The sequence below is a fragment of the Calypte anna genome, chromosome 5, assembly GCF_003957555.1.
Source record: "Calypte anna isolate BGI_N300 chromosome 5, bCalAnn1_v1.p, whole genome shotgun sequence".
In the NCBI taxonomy this organism is placed as follows: Eukaryota; Metazoa; Chordata; class Aves; order Apodiformes; family Trochilidae; genus Calypte; species Calypte anna.
In genome coordinates, this window is record NC_044250.1 from 10,394,875 (window position 1) to 10,416,178 (window position 21,304).

Consider the following 21,304-nt stretch of genomic DNA (forward strand, 5'->3'; position numbering starts at 1 on the left):
CCAGGTTCCTTTCATGGTCAGTAAGAGTTTATTAATGTTAGATAAATAATTAAGAAGGGATAATTGACTTATTTTGTGCAATGATAGCAGAATGATGCATTTTTTTCTGGAAACATCATTGTTCTGTTTTTTAATGCACTGCAGAATGGGGAGCTTGTGTACCCTTATGAATCATGGATAGCTCAATTGTGCCAGAGATTCACTGACAGTGACCCAAACCCTGCTTTCACTAAATGAAGAGCAATATATAGACATGCTGTTTCATCCTACTTACTAAGAAGGAGGGAAAAGAAGGGATCTTTTCTGTCTTCTTGTCATAATTTGAAATATTCTTTCCATCCCCATAAAAGCCACCTAGTTCTTTGCTCCAGGGAATGTTATCATTTGTTTCACCTGCTCCCTTCTGAAATGGATATTGACGCTTGTGCAGTGGAATTTTTGTCAGCATGGTTTCTGCTCTCCCTTGCTCCTCATTCACATCTGAGATTACCAGAGCTGCTCTGAACAGCAGTGAAGTGAAAAGTCCTCACTAATAAATGATTTCCAAGGAATAAGCAATCTGCAGTACTCCTGACCCATTCATCTTCAATTTCACCAGGAAACCAGGACAGTGTTTTTTCCTCACCTCATTCAGCATTTTGAAGAATCTTCCTGAACTTTTTCAGGTTTTGGCATCCAATGGTTTGATTTTAATGTGGTTTTTCTAGCTCAGGCATTCCTCATACTTCAGCTGCTGTCCCTCATTTTAAAGCAACTTTATGGTAGTAAAAAGAACCACTCATTTCCTTTTTTCTTTTGCTATTTACCTGTTAGAAGTCCTCTAAATACTGCTTTGAAAAACAGGTTGTTGCCTTTGCATCTGGAAGCTCCAGCCAGGATCAGAATTCTCTGCACAATGTTCAGTGTTAAAGCAAGAGTCACTTCACAGGTTAAACAAATGAGAGAGACAAAGTCTAGCAGGAAGTGGCAAAGCTTGTCAGAATATTAGTAGGAGAGCAAGGAGTGGAGTCCAGCTTTTTGAATTTCTATTCAAGGTGTGTGTTTACTAGATTGCTTTGCTGCTCTCAGTAAAGTTGCTGTGGCTGGAGGGCCACACAAGCTTTAAATAATTCAGAAAATACAAGTCTGGCTCTGGACAGCAAAAAGAGTGGAAATAACTCCTGCTTCTGCTTGGCTCAGGGGTCTCTGGCAACAGAGAAATGGGTAGATAAGCAGAAAGAACAAAATAGTAATATCAGCAGAACAGGGACAAGGGAAGAGGAGTACACTCAAGAGATAGGAGCCTTTTCCAACTAGATCAGAGCTTTAGGCATAATCTGTTGTTTGGGAGGGATGTAGTGTGTAGAGAAGGGAAATATCATGTGCATTTCTGTGCATGTACAGATATACACAGTGTAAATGGTGTTATGGTAGTGGAGCACAAGGGAAGGGTCCAGCTGGAGAGACTGACACAGCAGATTGGTATTTATTAAATAGCCTTTTAAGAGGTGATTTAACTATCTTACACTCTGGTATATACTGTCAGTTATGCTTTTTTCAATGAGACTTTTGTTCTAGACAGCAATTTAATATGTATGAATGGTATCTGAATTTAATCACCAAGAGAAGAAGGTAGGAAATACTTGATGTAATTAGTAAAGAGTTGATGTTAAACCCAGTTATAGTGCTCTGACTGAACTAAGGCTTGATTTTCAATGCAAACAGGAATATTACCCATCTAGTTTTGACTCTGTCAAGTGTATGACAAAAATGAGATAGAACCAAAAGGCAAACAACCAACAAAAGGCAGGAAAATTACTCTATTTAGGCTGCTGAACTCACTAGCAAAATTTTGTAATGACTCAAAAGTGGAAAGTAGTAAAATAATAATGCTTACATCTAAGGAGTGAAAGAAGATGGACTGAGAGATAAGTGGAAAGGAAAAGGCAGAGAAGAAAAAATGTAGTACAGAGAGCATTTAAAGATTTGGAATTAAATGGGAAGTGGGGTGCCAGAACATGAACCTGCCAAAGATGCATTATGCTGAATAATTTGCTATTGTTGCCTGATAAGGAAAAAATTTGTTTTCCCTATTTTTCCTTTTAACAAGAGATAATCAGTGTAAATTATGCATGCCATAATTTACTAGTAAATATAGGAAACAATATCTATTAGACAAAAGGTAAAGTGGTAAAGGGTAATGCCAAGGGTTATTTTTGAAAGCAGAAAATTAGAAGTGACTTCAAGTACTGAAGAAAATGAATGAGTTGCTAAAGTGTAAAGGTTATGTAGTGAGAGGCTGAGAACAACAAAGCCTTCAACATGTACCTCATTTGATGGGAATAAAAATGAGAAGGGCTTATGTATGCTGGTTGACAACGAGATGACTGTGCCTGTATTTGCCTGCAAGATGTGGTGGTGAAGGCAAAGTGATCAGTTCTAGACTATTTGAAGTGAGATATGGTGGAGATTAGGTAGTACTTGTGTCACTGTACAAGGTACTTGCTGTCAAGCATCAAGTCTTTTGGTAAGAAATGAATTTTGCAACAACTACAGATCTACCAGTCTGCTTAAGACGGGGGGTGAAAAACAGTGTAGTTACATAAAAGGAACCTAAAGAATTTTATTTGCAAAAAAATGGACTTGAGAGCACTTCTTTGCTTTCTAGAAATGCAGCAGAAGATAAATTCTTATTCAAAAGGAAAGATGAAATGAAAGGGTAATGAAGTATCTAAGCATGTGCTTGAATATTGATTTTTTTTTTATTAGAAAACACTCTCTTATTTGAATGAGACTACTTAAGATACTTCTACGAACTTGTTCTATTATTTGTGACACTGTGTTTCTAGTTCTCATCTTTTTAACTTATCTAAAATGTTAATATTCTAATGTGAATCTCACAGAATCACAGAATCACGGAATCCTAGGGGTTGGAAGGGACCTCGAAAGATCATCTAGTCCAACCCCCCCTGCCAGAGCAGGGCCACCACCAATCTACACTTTTCTTACCCCTTTTTGACAGTTTTAGCTAGATCTGCTGTGCAATAGATGTGACTAAGGGTCCCCAAATCTTCGTATTCTCCTGACTGATACTGATCTCATAACTCCCTGTAAAATGTTTGTAGGTTCCTTCATTAAGTAATCCAGGCTTTACTTAATAAGGAGGGTTAGGACCTCAAATGAGTAAATAGTAAAAGGTGAAAGGCTAATGGCACTGCTCATAATGCATGTCATAACTCATCTGAAAAAGGCATGGAGAGCTGTACTGTTTGTTATTAAATTGCAAATTAAGGCAGATTTGGAGGAAGGAAAAGTTCAGTGAGGCTCTGTCACTGACTTTCATGGACTCTCACGTTAGTCTCCAAATTAGTCCTTAGTTGTCATTCTGTCTGAGCATTTCTATAGTCTATGGCTACAAATGATTTCCAGTGTTTTTTCGTCTTCCATTTGTATTTCTCCCTTTCTGCTAGGTTTTTACAAGGACTTCTGTCTTACAGCACATTGTTCTTAAAATGCTATGAGTAATATTGTCCTCTGCATTTATATGTGTAGCCTGAACAGCAGGAAGCAGTGAACCTGGATGAATTCTGGTTAATATGGACCTGTTGACTCTACTGTCAGGAAACATGCCCAGTTATTTATGGGAGTGAGAATTTTGTGTTACTCTGTAATTAGCAATTTAAATGTATGCAAAAGCCCTCAGAGTTTATCAACATGCCTCATTCAGCAAGTCAGACCTAAATTCTGGAAGAAGCTATGAAAATGTTCAGAGTTGATCTGCCTTTTAATGCTCCATCAGGCTATGCTGTTCTACTTCCATTGGGTTAAACACAGTCCAAAGTCACTGATACCTGCAAAGTCATCTTTTGTCCTTGTGAAGTTGGATTGCTGATGTTCTACTGGAAAATAATATAAAATCAAGGAGAAGAAAACGTAGTGCAGATCATCTGGCTAATCTTTTAGCTTGTCACATCCCTTACTAATACCAAATATTCACAGACCACAGTAACTTAAGATGGTTTACAAAGCAGAAATCTGATTCTCACCTGCCTAAGAGCTATTTGGTATCCTGTAAGCTACCTCTACAAAATTTTACTATAATCGGTGCAAATACAGTACCAGGGATCTACAAGGCTCTTTTGTGCAATTAATGTTGTGCAAAAACTTGAGGGTTAATTAGAACTGTGTCTCTTTACTAAATTATTCCATGGAGAGCTGAATTCTTCTGTCCATTGTATTGATGTAGAAGCTGGCCCTGGGGTAGACTGGGTACCTATGAATAATTTTGAAAAGACAAATTAGAAAAAAATTACAGATGATTTATGTTCAAAGAGGGTGCTAAATCAACTCAAGAAGTTGTTTGTTGCCAGTTAATTACCTACCACTAATTAGAATAGTAAATTTGAGTGCAGTTGTAAGACTTGGCTTATCTAGAAGCTGTAATAAATGCCATCATTAAGACTCGTAATAAATCTATCAAAAATATGTAAAAATGGATAATAAGGCTAAGAAGTCTCAAAAGCATAATTCAACTGAGCAGAAATCTTTCTCTTTATAAGTATGACCACTGGAAATATTCACTTGAATTGACCATCTTGGAATTCAACACAAAGTTATAAAACTATGAAACTTATGCACTTAGTGAAACTCAGTGCTAAAATAGAGGTATAACTATTTTTCATTAGAACATTTGCAATTTAAAGTAGTGTACGTGCTACCAGTAAAATAATGGTGTAAACTAAAAGCTGGAAGCTTTAAATACATTATCTACTTATTAATTCCTCACTTTTGTATTCATGTGGCACCAACATGAGACAGAGTGATCCTTTATATGGAAATCCATCATTGTCTATCCTAAAGATCTTGCAATTCATTAGTTAACAAACTACTTAATTGGATGATAGAAAATAACAAAGAAAAGATGGTAACAGAACTTTGAATATGATTTGCCTCTCTAGAAATTTTAAGTGGTATTTTTTGTGTACCTCTTTTCCCAGGATTAAATTTGCCTGTGATGTGTTATATAGTGCAGAAATTTCTGTATGAAACAAAGTCTGCCCATCTTTTGAAGCAATGTACTTTCAACATGCTGTTGCTCTAAGTTGGTCTCAGTGATACAAAACGATTTTGTCAAAATAACACATTTTTTTTCAAAGACTGCTTTTTGGCAAGCACACTAGAATTCAGAGTATTCAAATTGACTGTTACTCAAGTTCAGTTGAGTGCTCTTGAAAACTTCATCAAACATTTTACAATCTCAATTAAAATAGAATGACTTTGATGAAATGCTGGAGACTTTTTTTTTTTTCACTGAATTATCCTTACTGCTATTTTTACATGAAGTACTGTTTTTATAGTGTAGAGTGTAGATAAATTGCTTTTTGTCAATATGCCATGACATACTAAATTCAGAAATTCTAACTGTTGGGGAACTTCTGGATCTCTGCCAGTTACCCAGCTACTGTTGCTTGATTAAACAGAACTGGGGAAAACCACACCAGTAAGGTCCTCCATGCTATACCCAAACTTGCTTAATGTATTTAATGACCTGAAAAATAGTTATAATAGCAGGACAGCAAGACTTCCTGCTGATAAAAAGCAGGTCAGGTTAATTTAAAATAATGAGCAAACACAAAAAGTCTCACAACACCGAGTCACTGAAATGTAAAATGCCAGAAACAATTATATGTTCATGAACATAAAGTAGTGTGTGTGAGGAGGGGAAGGGAACTGAAGAAATGTCTTTCATCTCGCATATAGAATAGCAAACTCCAAATTATGTAGTATTTTTCATGGAGAATATTCTGAAAATCAAAGTGTATAGATTTTCAGGAAGGTAAAGATAAAACAACTCCCTGGAAAACACTTATGAGAAATTTAACTTTGCAAAATCTTGTGAAATATGTATATAAAACATAATTCAAGTGTATAGATTCATTATTTACCTGAATTCAGACATCTTGTGCTCTTCTTACCATTGCACCTGACGCTGTAGGAAAAGTGAAAAAAACATTTGGAAAAGGTTGGAAAAGTCTGTGGATGATTAAAGGAGTGGAGTCACTCTGTACAGTGACAGATGAGAGTTTCTCTGCCTTGCAAATAACTAAGAGAAGGTAGTGCAGAGGAAATAATATAATGAATTACACAAAGGGGGTGAATGTGGAACTGTAATTTCAGTATCTCTAAGTATACAAGAACTGAAGAGCTTGTGTTAATTTCTCCTGGCAAGTTTAAAACCAAAAATAAGAGCCAATTTTACAAAAAATAATCAGTGTATGAGAAACTGCTTCTAGTTGTTGTAAAGGCCAAAAGTTTAACTGAGCTCAAAAAGGGATTAATGGGTAGTTTTGTTTCAGAAATTGTAAAAACATTCTGCTCAGACACAACCTCTGGCTTACAAAGTTACTAAACCACTAATTGCCTGCAGATGGGAAGGAGGGGTTGCTCAGCTCTTCCCATGTCTCTTATAATCTTTGCTCATGCATCTCCTAATGGCCACGTAGGGAGTGGAATAATGGGCTAGACAGAGATTTTGTTGTTGTTGGATCCATTATGACTGTTTTTATTTTGTAGGTGTACATTTTTTTATTTTCTATCTTTTTCAGTAGTGGGGAGACAAAATGGGTATTTTCAACTTGTTCTTGGAGTTTAGTAAATGCTGTCTGGATTATGATTCTTAATAACTGGTTGGGATGATCACACTTTTTGCTTTCCTTATCTTAACATTTAAAAAAATCTACAAATTAATTTACTGAATGCTTAGGAAGACTTTAACTACAGGTGTATGTGGATGAAAGTGAATAATTTATGTATTTCATTTGACTAATGATATATGTGTATTTTAAAGAGTTATGTGTCAAAAATCCCGACAGAGTGAGCAGGTAGTGATTTCTGTGGCTCTGTCTGACGGGTGATGAGTGGTGTTATTTTTGCCATTGCTGTGAGTTAAGGAATACTAAGTTTCAGTAACAGAACCTCCTAAATTCTACAGTTGTACTTCTGACAATAAATAGGAACAGAGGGAAACAAGGAGGTTTTTTAACATGGGTACATCTTTTTGTACAACTCTGTCATCCTTTTTTCTCCTCAGAGTGAAGGTTGGCTTTTGGGGTTCAAGGAAATATGAGTTCTTTTTTTTTCCCAACAAACCTCTTTTTTTTTTTTTTTCCCCCTGCGTGAAATTATAATTTAGTAGGGTTTTTTTGACTTTCTAAACAGAGATTTCATCAATTATAATAGTGCACTTTAGAAATGAAAAATACATTACTCTGTGTCAAATGAGTTTATCCTGTACTGAATGCAAACTATGCATGTCATTATAAATCATGGTCTCAAACTTCTGAAGTTGTTATTTTTGTTTATTAGGAAACCTTGCTTCAGATCCAAAAAGGCAATAAGGAGACTACCCATAGCAAGAAGAAAGCAAGCCACAATCGATCATGAAATGCAATTACACAATATTCAAAACTGAGTGAACTAAAGACCTTTAAATAGCAGTAGGCTGTAAAGTTTAAAATTAAAAGTAGTTTCATTGTATATGGTGAAAAGGGAGACTGGATCAATTAAACACCTCTCGTATGTCATTTGCTGGTGATTTATATGAAACTATACTTAAGGTGAGCCCCTTTTCCTGTGTGTGTTAGAAAATTTTACTCATTTGTGGAATGTTGCTTCAGTGATCTGGAAGGACATTCCTTGAGTTCAGCTGGTGCTCAGTGTATAAACAGAAATGTGAGAATTAAGAAGTCCTTTGCCCTGGTCATCCTCAGCTTGGCTACTGTAATTGCAGATTTGCTGCTAACAGGAACGTATACTTACAGCATTTGTGTAACAGGGAACACCATTGCTGTAATGCCAAGCTGCAAGAACTCTATCTGGATTAAAAGAATACGGGCTATAATACAAACTTTCTTTTTGTCTTTTCTGATAAAGCATCTTGTAAAATTGCAAAGTGTATCCAGAAAGTAGACAACAATCTGCTATGCTGTCAGACTAGCTGTTAAATAATAGAAGTTTGGAAAAAATAAGTAACCCCAGCTTCTTTTGCTTTCACTTAATTTTATTTAATCTTTACCTTTCACCTTCAGTTCTTCACAATTCTTTAGTATCAATCACTATCTTCTCTAGAGGAGAATGCTGAAATTTTGAACTATTTCATGTTAAGAAGACTTGCGAAAAAATTAAGGCTGTCCTCAGCTGGTAAAAATGCCATTAAAAAAAAAAAGAAAATTATTCTCTGTAGATCAGAAATCTGGAATTCTTGCTGAGTACACTGCCCCTTTTGGAAGTACGTTCTGTGTGTCTGACTATTATATTCATTAGCAGTGCTTATTTTTATAAAAATAAGCTGTTATAGACATATCAAAATCTCTTTTGCCATGGAGACGTGAAGTGTTTCATTACATTTTTGGCCTCCTGCTTTGCTTTATTGACAATGGAGATGGAGGATGTTGCACTGAGTGAGGATATAATGGGCCTGGTGGGGGACAGATATTGATAAAGCCAGTCCTTACCATTGCAGCCAGGGTTAATTTCAGCAATGATTATTGAGCATCTTTCAAGCTTTGCATAAACACAAGGAAAATTTAAGTAATTCGAAAATACATGATGGCTTTCTTTTTAACAACTCTACTCTTTTTCCTTTAGGTCTGTGTAACTGTCCCTTAGAAATATTTATACAAGTTATATATTTACTGCTGATATTAAAAATGTTGGGATCTCTCAGAACAGCTCAGTACAGCTGCTGTGTTGGGTGCCACGTTTTACTAGCTGAGACTTGAAGGGCACAAAATGCAGGCCCATTGAACTCATGAGGATATGCTCATCAAGGAGTTCCTCTCAGCCTCTCTAGTTGTTGTTCTAAGGTTGTTTTGCTTTACCCTATTTTTCTTTCTCTGCCTTTTAGCATGCATTTAATTCAGATGGACTCTGTTCAGCGTTGGATGGAAGATTTGAAGCTGATGACAGACTGTGAATGCATGTGTATTCTCCAGTCCAAGCCAATCAGCATTGAGAAGGATGAAGAAAATGAGCTTCATCTAACCTCACAATATAGCACATGTGATAACTTGCAGCTGCTATTAAAAAGAGCTTGGATAATAAGCACAGAGCTGACCAGGATTGCCCAAAAGCTGGAGAAGAACAGATGGCAGAGAGTCCACAGCATGACAGTGAGAGTCAACTGCCATGTGCGTTCAATGATAAATGAATACAGTTCACTGACCAGGAATTCTTCAGAAGAAATGCACCAGGTAGGATGCCTTACCTGATGTCATCTTTGTCTATTTCATTTTTTAATTGTAGATATAACTTAATCTGTAAGCAATCCTTAAATACCAATACTGGTCCCTTGTTTAAGATTTTCTAATCCCTTTTCAGCAATAAAAACATTCCTGACTCATTTTGGGTCCTATTTTATTAGGAGCCTGATTTTGAATGTTAATAATGTTGACAAACTGTTGACATAAGTTTTGGTTTTGAGGACTGCTGAACTACAGTAATTAGACATCCCATCTGTAAGTTCCTTTGTATTTACAATGTAGAAAATACTATGATTTTGTTCAGTTTTATTTCTGCTAGTGCTATTCAGAAAAGTAGGAAAAGAGTGTAAATATGAAATATTATATTTCTGGAGTGTTTTCACCAAATTATCATAGTCAAGCATTATTTACTTTTAAAAGGCAATTGTGTATGGATATTGCTTTAAAACCACTTTCTTTTTCTCTCTATGCAGTATGAAAAGCTTTTAATAGACAAGTGTTCTGAATTTACAGCTTTCACAGAAAGGTAATTAAAGTTCTCTATTTGAAATATTAATTTTTGCTGTTTTGCTGTATTATATAATATCTAATGAGAGGTACAAACCCACTAACACCCTCAAACTTTTGAACTGGGCTAAAAGGCTTTTTAAACGTTAGGCTCTGAATGAAGTGAGCTGCTTTTAGCTAAGCTACAACCTAATGAAAGCTGGGATCTGCTGTTGCACAAAGAGCTTGGCACAGTCACAAGGCTGCATGCAAGAGGATTTTTCAGGGCTTTTAAACATCAAGGAAGAAATTGTAGCTCTAATGATATGAGTGACAAAGTTCCTCTCAAGTTCTGTGGAGCCAACATTTTGTGTGGTGTGAAAACAAACACTGAAGACTGTCATACTGCATGTTTCTTTATACACATATCCATGTATTAGTAAATAAAACCAAAATAAATACACATTCCCTTAAATTGCAGTTGTAGGTTTACTCAGCTCTGTGCATTCAGATTGCTGAGACTGGAAAATAAAAATATCTATAATTCTTATCATTATAGTTTCCCTCACCTAACATAAACTACCTGATTTCCACCAACACATTTCAATCAGTCTTTCTCAATTTAGTTTAAACACAGTGCAAGTTATTCTACTTGAGGGATCATCAGGGAAAAAGACACCATCTTATTGTCAGGAAAGAACATTTTGTGAGTACTGTTGCTTTCTGCCAAGCCCACACAGCTCAGAATTTACTTTTATATTCTGCTGTGAGACATGAGGATTTAATGAAAGCTCACATCTCTGTCTGTTTCAAATTAGCTCTCTCCCTCCTTGACTGCTTGAAAAAAAAGTTGGTACAGATGGGTGAGAGACAAGTAAAGCTGAAAAGGGGACAAACTGTGTAGGTGGAGACACCAGTCAATCACTCTATATCTTCCACTAGAGTGGCCTGAGAGGTTATGTATGTTTTGACCATTCACATGAATGTATTTCTCTGAGGAAGTATTAGTTACTTTATCAGAATTGTATAAAACTTTCCATATTTAAATTGTTTTCAGTTACAGCCAAATGACACTGGTTACAGGGTAGTGATGCTAGGTCTTAAAGCTGCTGTATGTAATCTTTCTGCACAGAAGGTCAAATTTTACTTTAGAACATACTTTCTAAATTTGAATGAACCGTACTCATCTGGACACCCAGCATTTTGGGTCCTTATCCTGCAATCATTAAATGATAACAAAGAAGGCAAAGAAACACAAACTATTGAAAATACCTCTTTGGTCATGAAAGATGGCTGGATGTTCACAGCTGCAGTTGAAATGCAGACATCCAAAAGTGAATGTAACTATTAACAGAAGTGGAAAATAGCAGTTACACTGACATAAACATAGAGCATCTGCACTGAAATTTGGCCTACTGTATGTGAGATAAATTGTGATCCCAAAATTAATGTCCACAGTTGTCCTTTGATACTATATTTACCATGTATAGACAAAGCCTTAAGTCTGATATGATGCTAATGACACAGAGACAGTGTCCTCATGAGCATTTAAATTCCCATCATATCTGCATCATTAACACTGAGCTCCCCTGTGATGATCAGTGGGATAAATAATAACTGTCTGCAACACTTTTCCATCATCCCTTTCCTTTCTCTCTCTTTTCAGGTGCATACAAACTGAAGATGAACATATACTGAAGTCCATGAAGTCTTGTATTAATGAAACACTCACGACCATTGCTCAGTATTTTGGCCAGTTGATAGAGCTGGTTTTAACACATGAGGCACAGGTTAGTTTATAGATTAAAAAAAATAATCTTTCAAAATTCTTGAACCTTGAGGGAGAGCAAACTTGTGATCAATAGTTCAAATATCTTGCAAAGAGATTTAGGTATTCACATGCTCAAATTCTCCAATAATATCAAATCCTGAACAAAATTATCATGTTACTTACTTTTCTTGATAGGCCTCCTTCACTGCAAGGCATCTAAGTTATGGAAAATGTTTTGTTAATAAGACTTTTGGACATGTTTTCTCTTCCTTTCATACAAACTGCTCTTCTTAAGAAACCTTGAATAAAAGTCTCTCTGTGGCTCTCAGTGATTCTCATTAAAAGCTAAATTTTTAGAAAATGTACATATAGCAAACAGATTACTACAGCAAACCTCTTAACCAGTGCATGCCTTAAACACTAGTAAGTAGTGGTAAAATACAGTATTGTGTATTTTATGTAGAGTACATTTGCAGAATTACAGTCAAGTTAACAAGCTCCTTGCAAAAACATTTTGTTTAGGCTTTATGAGAACCACAAGAAATGCCACACGTGAGTTTTTGTGTAAACAGTTTTGCATATGGCAGATTCAGTGAGTAGGTTGTGGCTGTCTCGGTGCTTATTCTTTTTCAACTGAAGAGCAGTTCTTCGTTTGGACACTTTGACATCTACTGATACACCTGAAATCCTAGTTCCTGGTTCTTTTAGGGGAGCAGAAAAATTACTCTGCATCATCTCATGTGTTTGTGTGTGGCTGAAAGTTTGTATTTAGAAGGTACTTAATAAAAACATTTTAAAGAGAAGTTTTCTGAGCCATTACATCAGGCTGCATGACCACTCCTGCCATACAGCCACATTGTCTGTGGCTGGCTTGCTGCTCTGGAACAGACTAAGTGTCTGTGTGAGAAGCCAGAACCCTCAGCTTAAATTGTGTACTTGGGAGCCTAAATGTCTAATTAGGGTGTCAGGATTTTATTCAGGATCTGTTTGTACCAAAATCTGAACTGAAAAGTTCTTTTATGTAATTTTTAATTATTTTTATTTAATGCTTTTGTAATGCTAAAAGCAGGAGAACAGAGTATCTTAAATGGAAGATGATTGAATGACTGTATTAATCAATGGCATTTTCTGTTTAGACTGAGAATAGTGATGAATCCAAAAATCATTAGAAAGGGTGTAGCAATATTATGTATAAGTAAGGTGGAAATCTTGTATCATCTTGTGAAATTGCTTCTACCATGAAAAAATTAGCTGCCTTCTGAAAATTTCAGTTCAATCCCAGGCCAAACCCAATAATAATCAACTAAATATATGAAGAGGTCTTTCTTGCATACTATCATGCACATGTCTTCTTTTAAAAAATTATTTATTTTTTAATATTACTATTCCTGGACAGATCTTTTAAAATGCAATTATAAATGGGTTACAGTGTTATCAGTTTGACTTCTGCCCATATTAATTTTTATCTTTCTCTGGATGAGAAGCAAGATGATATGGATTAAATGAGCTAGACTTTCTGCTTCCTCTCATCTTTAAATATAACTTTACTGTTTTTAATTGGGAGTAAATTGTTGTATTATGTTATGTCACACAGAACCTGCTGAGACAAATAGAATTGTCAGATAGTGTGTACATCACTGAGCCAGCAATTAGCAGTTTATTCAGCCTTACCCAGGAAGGTGCTCATCTGTGCCGGATCATAGCTAAGGTAAGGGGTGTATGGATTCATCCAAAGTGAACAAGGAATACAGGTGAGTAATTTGAATTAACACAGTAGTAGTTGTGAGTTTTGAAATATACAGTAAAAGATGAAATTCTGTATTTCAGGAGACAATTTATGGCAAAGAGCACAGAATTTACTCAAGAAACTGTTCTTGTTTTGCTGCTTTTCAAGCTTTACTTTGCAGAGTTTGTTTGCACAATTATCCTATTAGATTTTAAAATAAAACAAGGGCCACAAACCCCAAACTATTAGTAAAGCTCAATGCCTGTGCAAGCCACAGCAGTATGACTGTAAGCTCCAACAGCCTCCTGGGCACTGATATAACCACAGGTTTTTTGTGCCACCTGATGTATTACCACTCCCTTTAGCATCTGGGGCATCATTTTACTGTCACTCTGAACAGTACTTTTTAAGTGCCATTACATGAGTGGAGAGAAACTTTTAAAATGGCTGTGCCTGTGACTGACTACACAAAGAAACAGCAAGATCTCTTTAACTGTCTGTGCAGAGGAGGTTAGTATTATTAAAGATGCAATTTTAGAGAATTTGCATCTAATATTTTCTATTTAAAGAGGAATAGCATTACAGTTACTTCTGTTGTTCTGCTCAGAGATGAGGTCAAACAACAGTGTTTAATTCATTTTACTTCTGAGAGGCCTCTAGATATGTTTGCCTCATAAAAGTCACTGCTCTGTTTTGAAGGCTGTGAACGAAGTAGACTTGAAAACATGTAGTGGATCCTGGCAACAGCCTGAGATTTTTAGTTTTTTCTAAACTGGTATTTGAGCTCCACTCAGTGGTTTCCAAAAACAACATTAAAATGATGAGCATCAAGGAAGTGCAGAACTAACAAATTGAGGAAAACTGGTCTGGTGCTTTTTACCATTCTGTGATTGATAGAAGTGAAGTTTGGCCTTCCATAAATCTCTAAATTTATTGCCAAAACCTGCATGTCCCACAAATTTAAAAGCAATAAAATGCACCCCTTTATGCAAAGAATTCTAAGTGGCATGCTGAATTGCAGTGGTGACTACATCACCTGTCCTGTATGTCTATTTCCTCTGTGAATTGTTCCTGTAACCTTCAAGTCCTACTCTCAATGACAAAGTGTGTTTTTCCCTTTACGTTTTGGTGTAAGGGTTTCTGTTCTCTCTCTCCCTCCCTGTCATCCTGTCACCAATATTTTAGCAAAATTTATGAAGTCTTTGATATGCTAACCACCCCATGATGAAGTGTCACCCATCATGTCATCATGTTATTCTACCTGGAGGCATTCATCAACCTTTTTTTTTTAGCATGTAGCTTGTAATCTGCTGTGAAAGAATCCTATTGCCTGACTCATCCTGGCACTTTTCTAGTTGTTCTCACTCTCTGTCAGAAATATAAAAACTAAGATTTGTAACACAAATGAGTGGTAGCAAGTCTCTTTTCAGTGATGCAATATGATAGCATGAGGGGCAACAAACATAAACTGGAATACAAGAAATTCAAACTCAATAGGAAGAAAAACTTTTTTCTTATAAGGGTGATGGAACATTGGAACAGGCTGCCCAGAGAGGTTGTGAAGGCTCCTTCTCTAGAGACTTTAAAGACCCATTTGGATGTGTTTCTGTGTGACCTGATATAAGTGATCCTGCTTTGGCAGGAGAATTGCACTCTATGATCTCCAGAGGTCCCTTCCAACCTCTACAATTCTGTGAATCTACAACAGTAATTGGAATACTTCAGTTCGAGTTCCATATTTTAAAACTTTCTTCTTCATTATCCATCTGGTCTTTCATAAGTAAGGAACCTGTAGTACACCTGATGACAAAAATTTCTGAAATGTAGGGCAATATAAAAAACCAACCCCACCACAGGAAGTGCATATGTTGTATGTATTTATATCTTTACATTCATTATGTTTATTAGCTGTGTTGGAAATACTTAAGGATAGTAACTGCAAAGGCATCTCTATGTCTGAATCTTTGTCACTAGTGCCATATTTAAAGAAAAAAGTTTAGAAATGCAAAAGTTCTCCCTCCGAGAGGATGAAGGTAGTGATTGTACCCATATAGAACTTGATACCTGTTTCCATGTTATTTTCAGTAGCTCTTCAAGCACATGACTTTCTCTTTCACATTTTACCATTAAGTAAATATTGTATGGAGCTCAGAAATTTAGAGGAATGTGAAATATATGCTAACAAAAACCTGTTTAAAATTAATAGCATATGTTTGATCTGCCAATTAAATCTCACTTTAATTGCTGTCTATTGATAATTCTTTGTAATTTTCCCATGAATGTCAAGTTTAATTTAAGTTGTGCTTGTAATTGGTAAAAGCATGCCTCCCACTGAGGCTATGTTACTTTTTCATCACTCAGTGTATAAGCATTAATCAACTTGAGTTCTCTGTGTGAGCTTAACATCCTCTTTGTTGGTGTTGTGGTGTAATTTAGGTAAATTACTAAAGGAACCTGCCCTCCGTCCCAATCTTGGTTAAATACTAGGAAAACATTCAGTGCTACTTTTCTGATTTTTGTTTTTCCCCTGCAGGAAGGAGGTGTAGTTGCTCTTTTTAAGATATGTCGCCAGGATTGTTTCAGGTGCCTTTATCCCCAGACCTTGAGAACTTTGGCATCCATTTGCTGTGTAGAGGAAGGGATGCATCAGCTGGAGAAGGTAGGCACTTCAGTGTTCTTTACCAACTACATCACATAACAGAGAAGGTTCTCTTTAATCTCTTCTAGGAATTGATGGCTTGGTGGTGTTTGATACTGTGCTCCACACAATGCTCACTTTTTCTGTGCTGAACATGTCTTCAGTCTTTATAAATCATACTCTGAATAGAATAATTCGATTATTCTATTCAGTTGCTTGCACAAATAAGTTTTCTAAGTGAGGATAATTGATAATTTTCACAAAGCAGGTAAATATGTTAGTGACTACATAAAAAAACTAAGGAAATTGTTATTCTTGGATGCTCTGATGTGTTTGTTTAGGAACTCCAGAATTTCAAATAACCCTTAAAATGCAGAAAGCTTTATACATCTTTAAATCCTTCCTAGATGCTTAGGTAGGACACTTGCTTGTGATACTACAGAACTTGAGAGAGTTGTAACTACAGGGAAAAACTTGGGTCAGATATGGCAGTTAGCCAAGAGCAAAGTGTCTGCTGATCAGCTACCAGTCTCATAAAAGCCAATTTTAACTGTGATGGCAAATATCAAAATATTATCCACATAAAATTATATCAACTGCTTAGACTTCATTCTTTCCTCATTCTCGCTATGTACTGCTGTGTTTTGGAAAATGAACAATTCTTCACTAAATCATGATCTCATCCTTTGTATTTCATAAAGCAGTCATCTTCCACAGCTGAATAATGGCCTCTTCAAGTTAATGACAAATGATTTCACTGCCCCTTTACATTGACGTATCTTATAACTTACTGCCCAGAATTCAAGCAAACTGTGACAGAACATCTGCAGCAAAAGCAAGTCTCTGAGCTTACAGTAAATGAAGATGACTTAATTTTTTTTTTTTTTGACATAATGCTGGTTCAGACTGACAACAGAATCAGTCTAAAAGGATCTTTCATTATGTCCACCTTAACAGTGAAATTAATAGTTAGAACTGGAAAAGATTGATGCAACTCACCTGGTCCAGTTCCTGGTAGAGTCAACATGCATTTAATATGGCCCATATGAAAGCTGACAAAATAAGAGACCTAAAAAAAGTGACAACTCAAGCCCATATGGTTTTGATCTGCTTTAATGTTGGTCACAAGTAAAATTTCTCAGGATAACTTTATCACAATCAGGGTAAGCTTTGTCCCAGTCAGGGTTGTAGTAGGGTGTAAAGGCTTTTAAAATTAAATCCTTACAACTGCTTTCAGTTGTTCAGTTTCTACCCAGCCCTTCAATTCTGATATCATATCATGGTAAAAAGTCTGCAGCACAAGGGGGCTGGACATTAATCCTGCTGACCTAAATGAAAAGGCAAGTTTAAGATTTGAGTACTCAGTTATCAATTTGTCAATTACTTTGCCTCAAATTGTTACTGAGGATTCATGAATTATGTTGTTCCAGTGTATATCTGGGTGTCTGTTGGGGGAGGTTGGGATATTTCATATAGCAAAAGAACCAATGTCACTTTCTCTGCAAGGTTAATGTCCCTTGAAGTGTTACTGGAGATTAAATAACACATGTCAATTCAATGCTATACTATCAGTAAGTAATCTATCAGCTGGTGACTGTCCAGATTTTCTAGTTTATAGACCTGAGAAAGGATAGTAAACAAAGTTTCACTACTCTTTGTGCTCTCTCTTCATTCTTCTTGTACATGTTTAGGAGGTACAAGAATTCTAACCAGAGAGAATCAATGGGAAGTGCATGAATCAGAGGACTAGCAATTTATTGTGAATAACACCCCAGTCTTTTATATTCTCTTCTTTTAAAATTTGAAGTTCTCTTGCAAGGAACTAGAGAGTTAGCAATATTATCATTCCTTCCATTAAAGCTTATCTGGCAGAATGTTATTCAGCTAGGAACCAGGTTCCTCTGGTGCAGAACTTAATGTACTCTAATGCGAATATCATTATGCCACCTAGTGCATTAAAACATCAGTGCAATTTGAACTTGTTTTCTAATGACAGAAACTTCACTCAAACAAAAAAATCTCAGCCTCCAAGCAATTCTGACAAACAAACAAACAACTAAACAAAACCCAACCAACCAAAAAAAAAACCTCCCAACTCGCCCCACTTCCTCTGTTTTTCAATGAGATTTCACAGTCATTAAAGTGTTTTAAAAGACCATTTAAAAGAAAGCAGCAACAGCTATCATTTCTAATGGAACACTTGTCTGGAAGGTGTATTAAAAGGAGGCAGTGTCATTTCTGCACTAATTGTAGTGCTTAATTACTAAATACATTGAGAATATTGTTTATCTAATGCTTTTTGATCTTGTCAATTCACTAGCAACACAAGGAGGTAACAGCAACATGTGTTTATGTAGATGGTTATTTAGAAGGCAAGCAAGGAAGTCAGTAGTTCACAGAAAGCAATCCAAGTTAGAGAGTATTTTAATATTTTTTGTGGCTTTTAAGATACCTGAGTATTAGGCTTTCCTTATAGTTAGTGCAAATTTAATGTGAAGGATGCTATACTGGGTTTACCATATCTTCAGCAAGTTTTTGGATTGCAATGTGGAAATACTGTTCTCATTTGCTAATGAAGGAAAGCAAAAATTGAGTGCTCATTTCTGAAGATGTAGAAAAAGACCTATTTTAAATTAAAATATTTTCCTCAGTTTTTAAAAAATCTTGTGGTTCCCAGACACACATCTTTAAACATTCATATGCACTACTCTCTTAGCAGTACAGTTGAAAAAGCCACAATTACTTTTTCATCGTCCTGAGAAAGAAATCTTTGCTATAATTCCAATGATGTTAGTTGTTACAATGATGTTTGTTAGTTGTTACAATGACAAGTTTTTACTGTTTTAGGTAAATCCAGCTGGTTGTACAACAATGCATAATCGATTGGTTAAAATAGCAGTTTAGATTACTTGTTCCATTTGCAAGCACTTTACTGACTTTTGATAGGGTGCTGTTACTTTTTTGAACTGCAGCACTCCAGGAACTCAACGGTAACAAATTAGAGAGGCAATTACAGCAGAAATGTAGTCAAGAAAGTGTCATTTTGTGACTGAGGACTGTGTGTAAATAAATGTTGTACTACGTAAACTGTGCTCCACAAGTGGTAATTTTAGTGCTTCAAGATGCTTATGGATATCCAATTATTTGGTACAATTTTAGCTTCATAATCCACTGTTAGACCAGCAAGTTTGAGATCATTCTTTGGTCCCAGCTGCCTGAACAGTCCCTCTTCAGAGAGGAGTTGAGAGGCACTGGAAAAGCAATCAGAATTTTCCTCCTTTGCATTATTTCTGTAGCTGCCTGTCCCTGCACACACGAGAGCTTTCATCTGTGTCTCGTGGCACTTCAGCATGCAAAGTTTTTAGGAGAAAGAATTGCATTAGAAAGAATTGTTATTCTTGGTTCAGGCACTTCAGAGTTTGTGCAGAAATGATATAAAAATAGGTAATAGTACAGAAAATAGCTAAAATCACTAAAACCAGAAGGACTGAATAGAATTTTGGGGAGGTGAGCATGACTGGAAACTGAAGAACAATGTTAGTACTGAGCATGCAGACTTGTTTGTATCTCTAGCCCTGGAATTTAGGACAGAAATGTCCTCGTGGGATGTTGTGTGAGATTGGTTCTCAACATGGTCATTGGTTGAGCATTCTAGACCAAAGAATACCTCAACATTCAACTTTAACCTCAACTTAATTCACCTCAAGGGTTCCCATGCATGAAGGATTGCTGAAGGCATGGAGCTGGGGTAGATTAACAAGTGCATGTCGTGATAAATGGTGATCTTGTTTGTCTGCTAACACACATCCTCCAAAATGGCATTAGGAATAACTGTACTTCAAATACCATTTTCATTGACGAGACACATAAAATCTAACAGACATTGAGTTCAACATGAAGCAAACTTGCCAGGGAGAATGTTTATATTTGATTAAAATCATACCTCTTTAGCATATTATTTGCCTAAAACAGTTTTTACCTTTTCTCATCCTGAGACTGCATTAGGTCCTAGATTTACAGGTCATTGCTTTGCACTTTATTCAAAGTACCTCCTGCTGACTTGTAACCATGTTAAAGGCTACAAAGACTGGAAATTTCTCTGCTTCAGGTCTGTCCATACAATGCTTGGTTTTGACTGGTAAGAAAAGGCATAGCTTTCTAATTTTCACCCTAGGCAGAAACTCAGCTGAGTGATTTTTCACTAAGGCAAACTTCCTGCTGCAATAGAAGAACTACAGAGTTATTTCAGGAATAAATAGCAAACAGTGCAATCAACTGCAATTTTTACTGTATTTGTGAAACATTATTATATGAAAAAGCTACAGCTCGGATGGAACCTTGATCAAAGCTCAGCTCCCACAAAAACATAATGATTTATACAAATAGTCATTTGAGCAGCTGCCTAAATATTAACATTGTGCAGTGCATGTTTACTTACACTATTTAAACTACTCCAGAAAGGAAGACACCTGGAATCAGTTCATTAAGAGAAGATACTCCAGAGACACTGGTGATAAAAGTGTTCCTTTTGTTAAAACAAAAGTTTTATTACAGCTTTTATTACTTCAAGCAAAACTGCCCAGGTATAGATTATACATTACTTTCAACCCTTCATTTAAAGCACATTATATCAAATTACTTACAAGGGAGTTTTGCAAGTTATTAGGAGGGGCTAAGTTGTTGCAGGGCCCTTCTCTTGTCTTTTTCCCACAAAAGCAGGCAACATGCAAAGTTATACTCCTTGCTGAGTTTTCATGGGTCACATTGACAAATACATTCTCAACCCTGCTTCATATTCCTGAAAATAGTGCTCAAGAAGCTTCATGGATGGGAAGAGATTGGAAACTTTTCCTGCATTCTTAAAACCACAGAATACTGGCTTGTGTGCTAAAACCATGTAAGATGGCTTAGATGGAGAGTTTAGGTAACTTATTCCTTTAACAACCTTTTGACTGAAGAGTCAACTCTTCTGGTTTGCACAATGCACTTTTTTCATCTCATAACATTTTGTCTCATCTTTTATGGCTGTTTGTAGCCAGGCTTTAAAATCATGCTTGCCAAGTTACAGTAAGCAGGAATGGATAAAGAGGTTTTTGTTGTTCTGAATTTTGAAAGAGGAAGTTAACCTTTTAAAGACTAATTCAGACAACTTTTGACATGCAGTGCAGAACACACTGAAGCTTAATGTCATTGTTAACTGGAGCTGGGAGCTGCCTCTCACTTGTCACTGCATAATTGTGTAGGTCACAGGGGAATGAAGAGTTGGCATGAGACAGAAATAGAAGCCAATTTTAAGGAATGGTGTGGGGAACAACATTTCCAAAAAAAAGGCTATGGCCTTTTTGATAACCAGGCAAATCTACTTCAGTAGCTGAGTTTGTAGTACAATTAGATAATGTAAAGTTCTAGACTTGCAGCTCTTTAATTTACTGGACGCTTCTTCT

General features: G+C 36.2%; 1 protein-coding gene across 1 annotated transcript in view; it reads left to right on the forward strand.

Annotated features, from left to right (window-relative positions):
- The window catches only part of INSC (INSC spindle orientation adaptor protein), a 66,213-nt gene that overhangs the window by 22,234 nt on the left and 22,675 nt on the right, over positions 1–21,304 (forward strand). Inside the window, 5 exon segments of the mRNA XM_030451538.1 lie at positions 8,885–9,230; positions 9,713–9,765; positions 11,392–11,515; positions 13,091–13,204; positions 15,756–15,881. Of these exon segments, the coding sequence (XP_030307398.1) occupies positions 8,885–9,230; positions 9,713–9,765; positions 11,392–11,515; positions 13,091–13,204; positions 15,756–15,881 (763 nt within the window).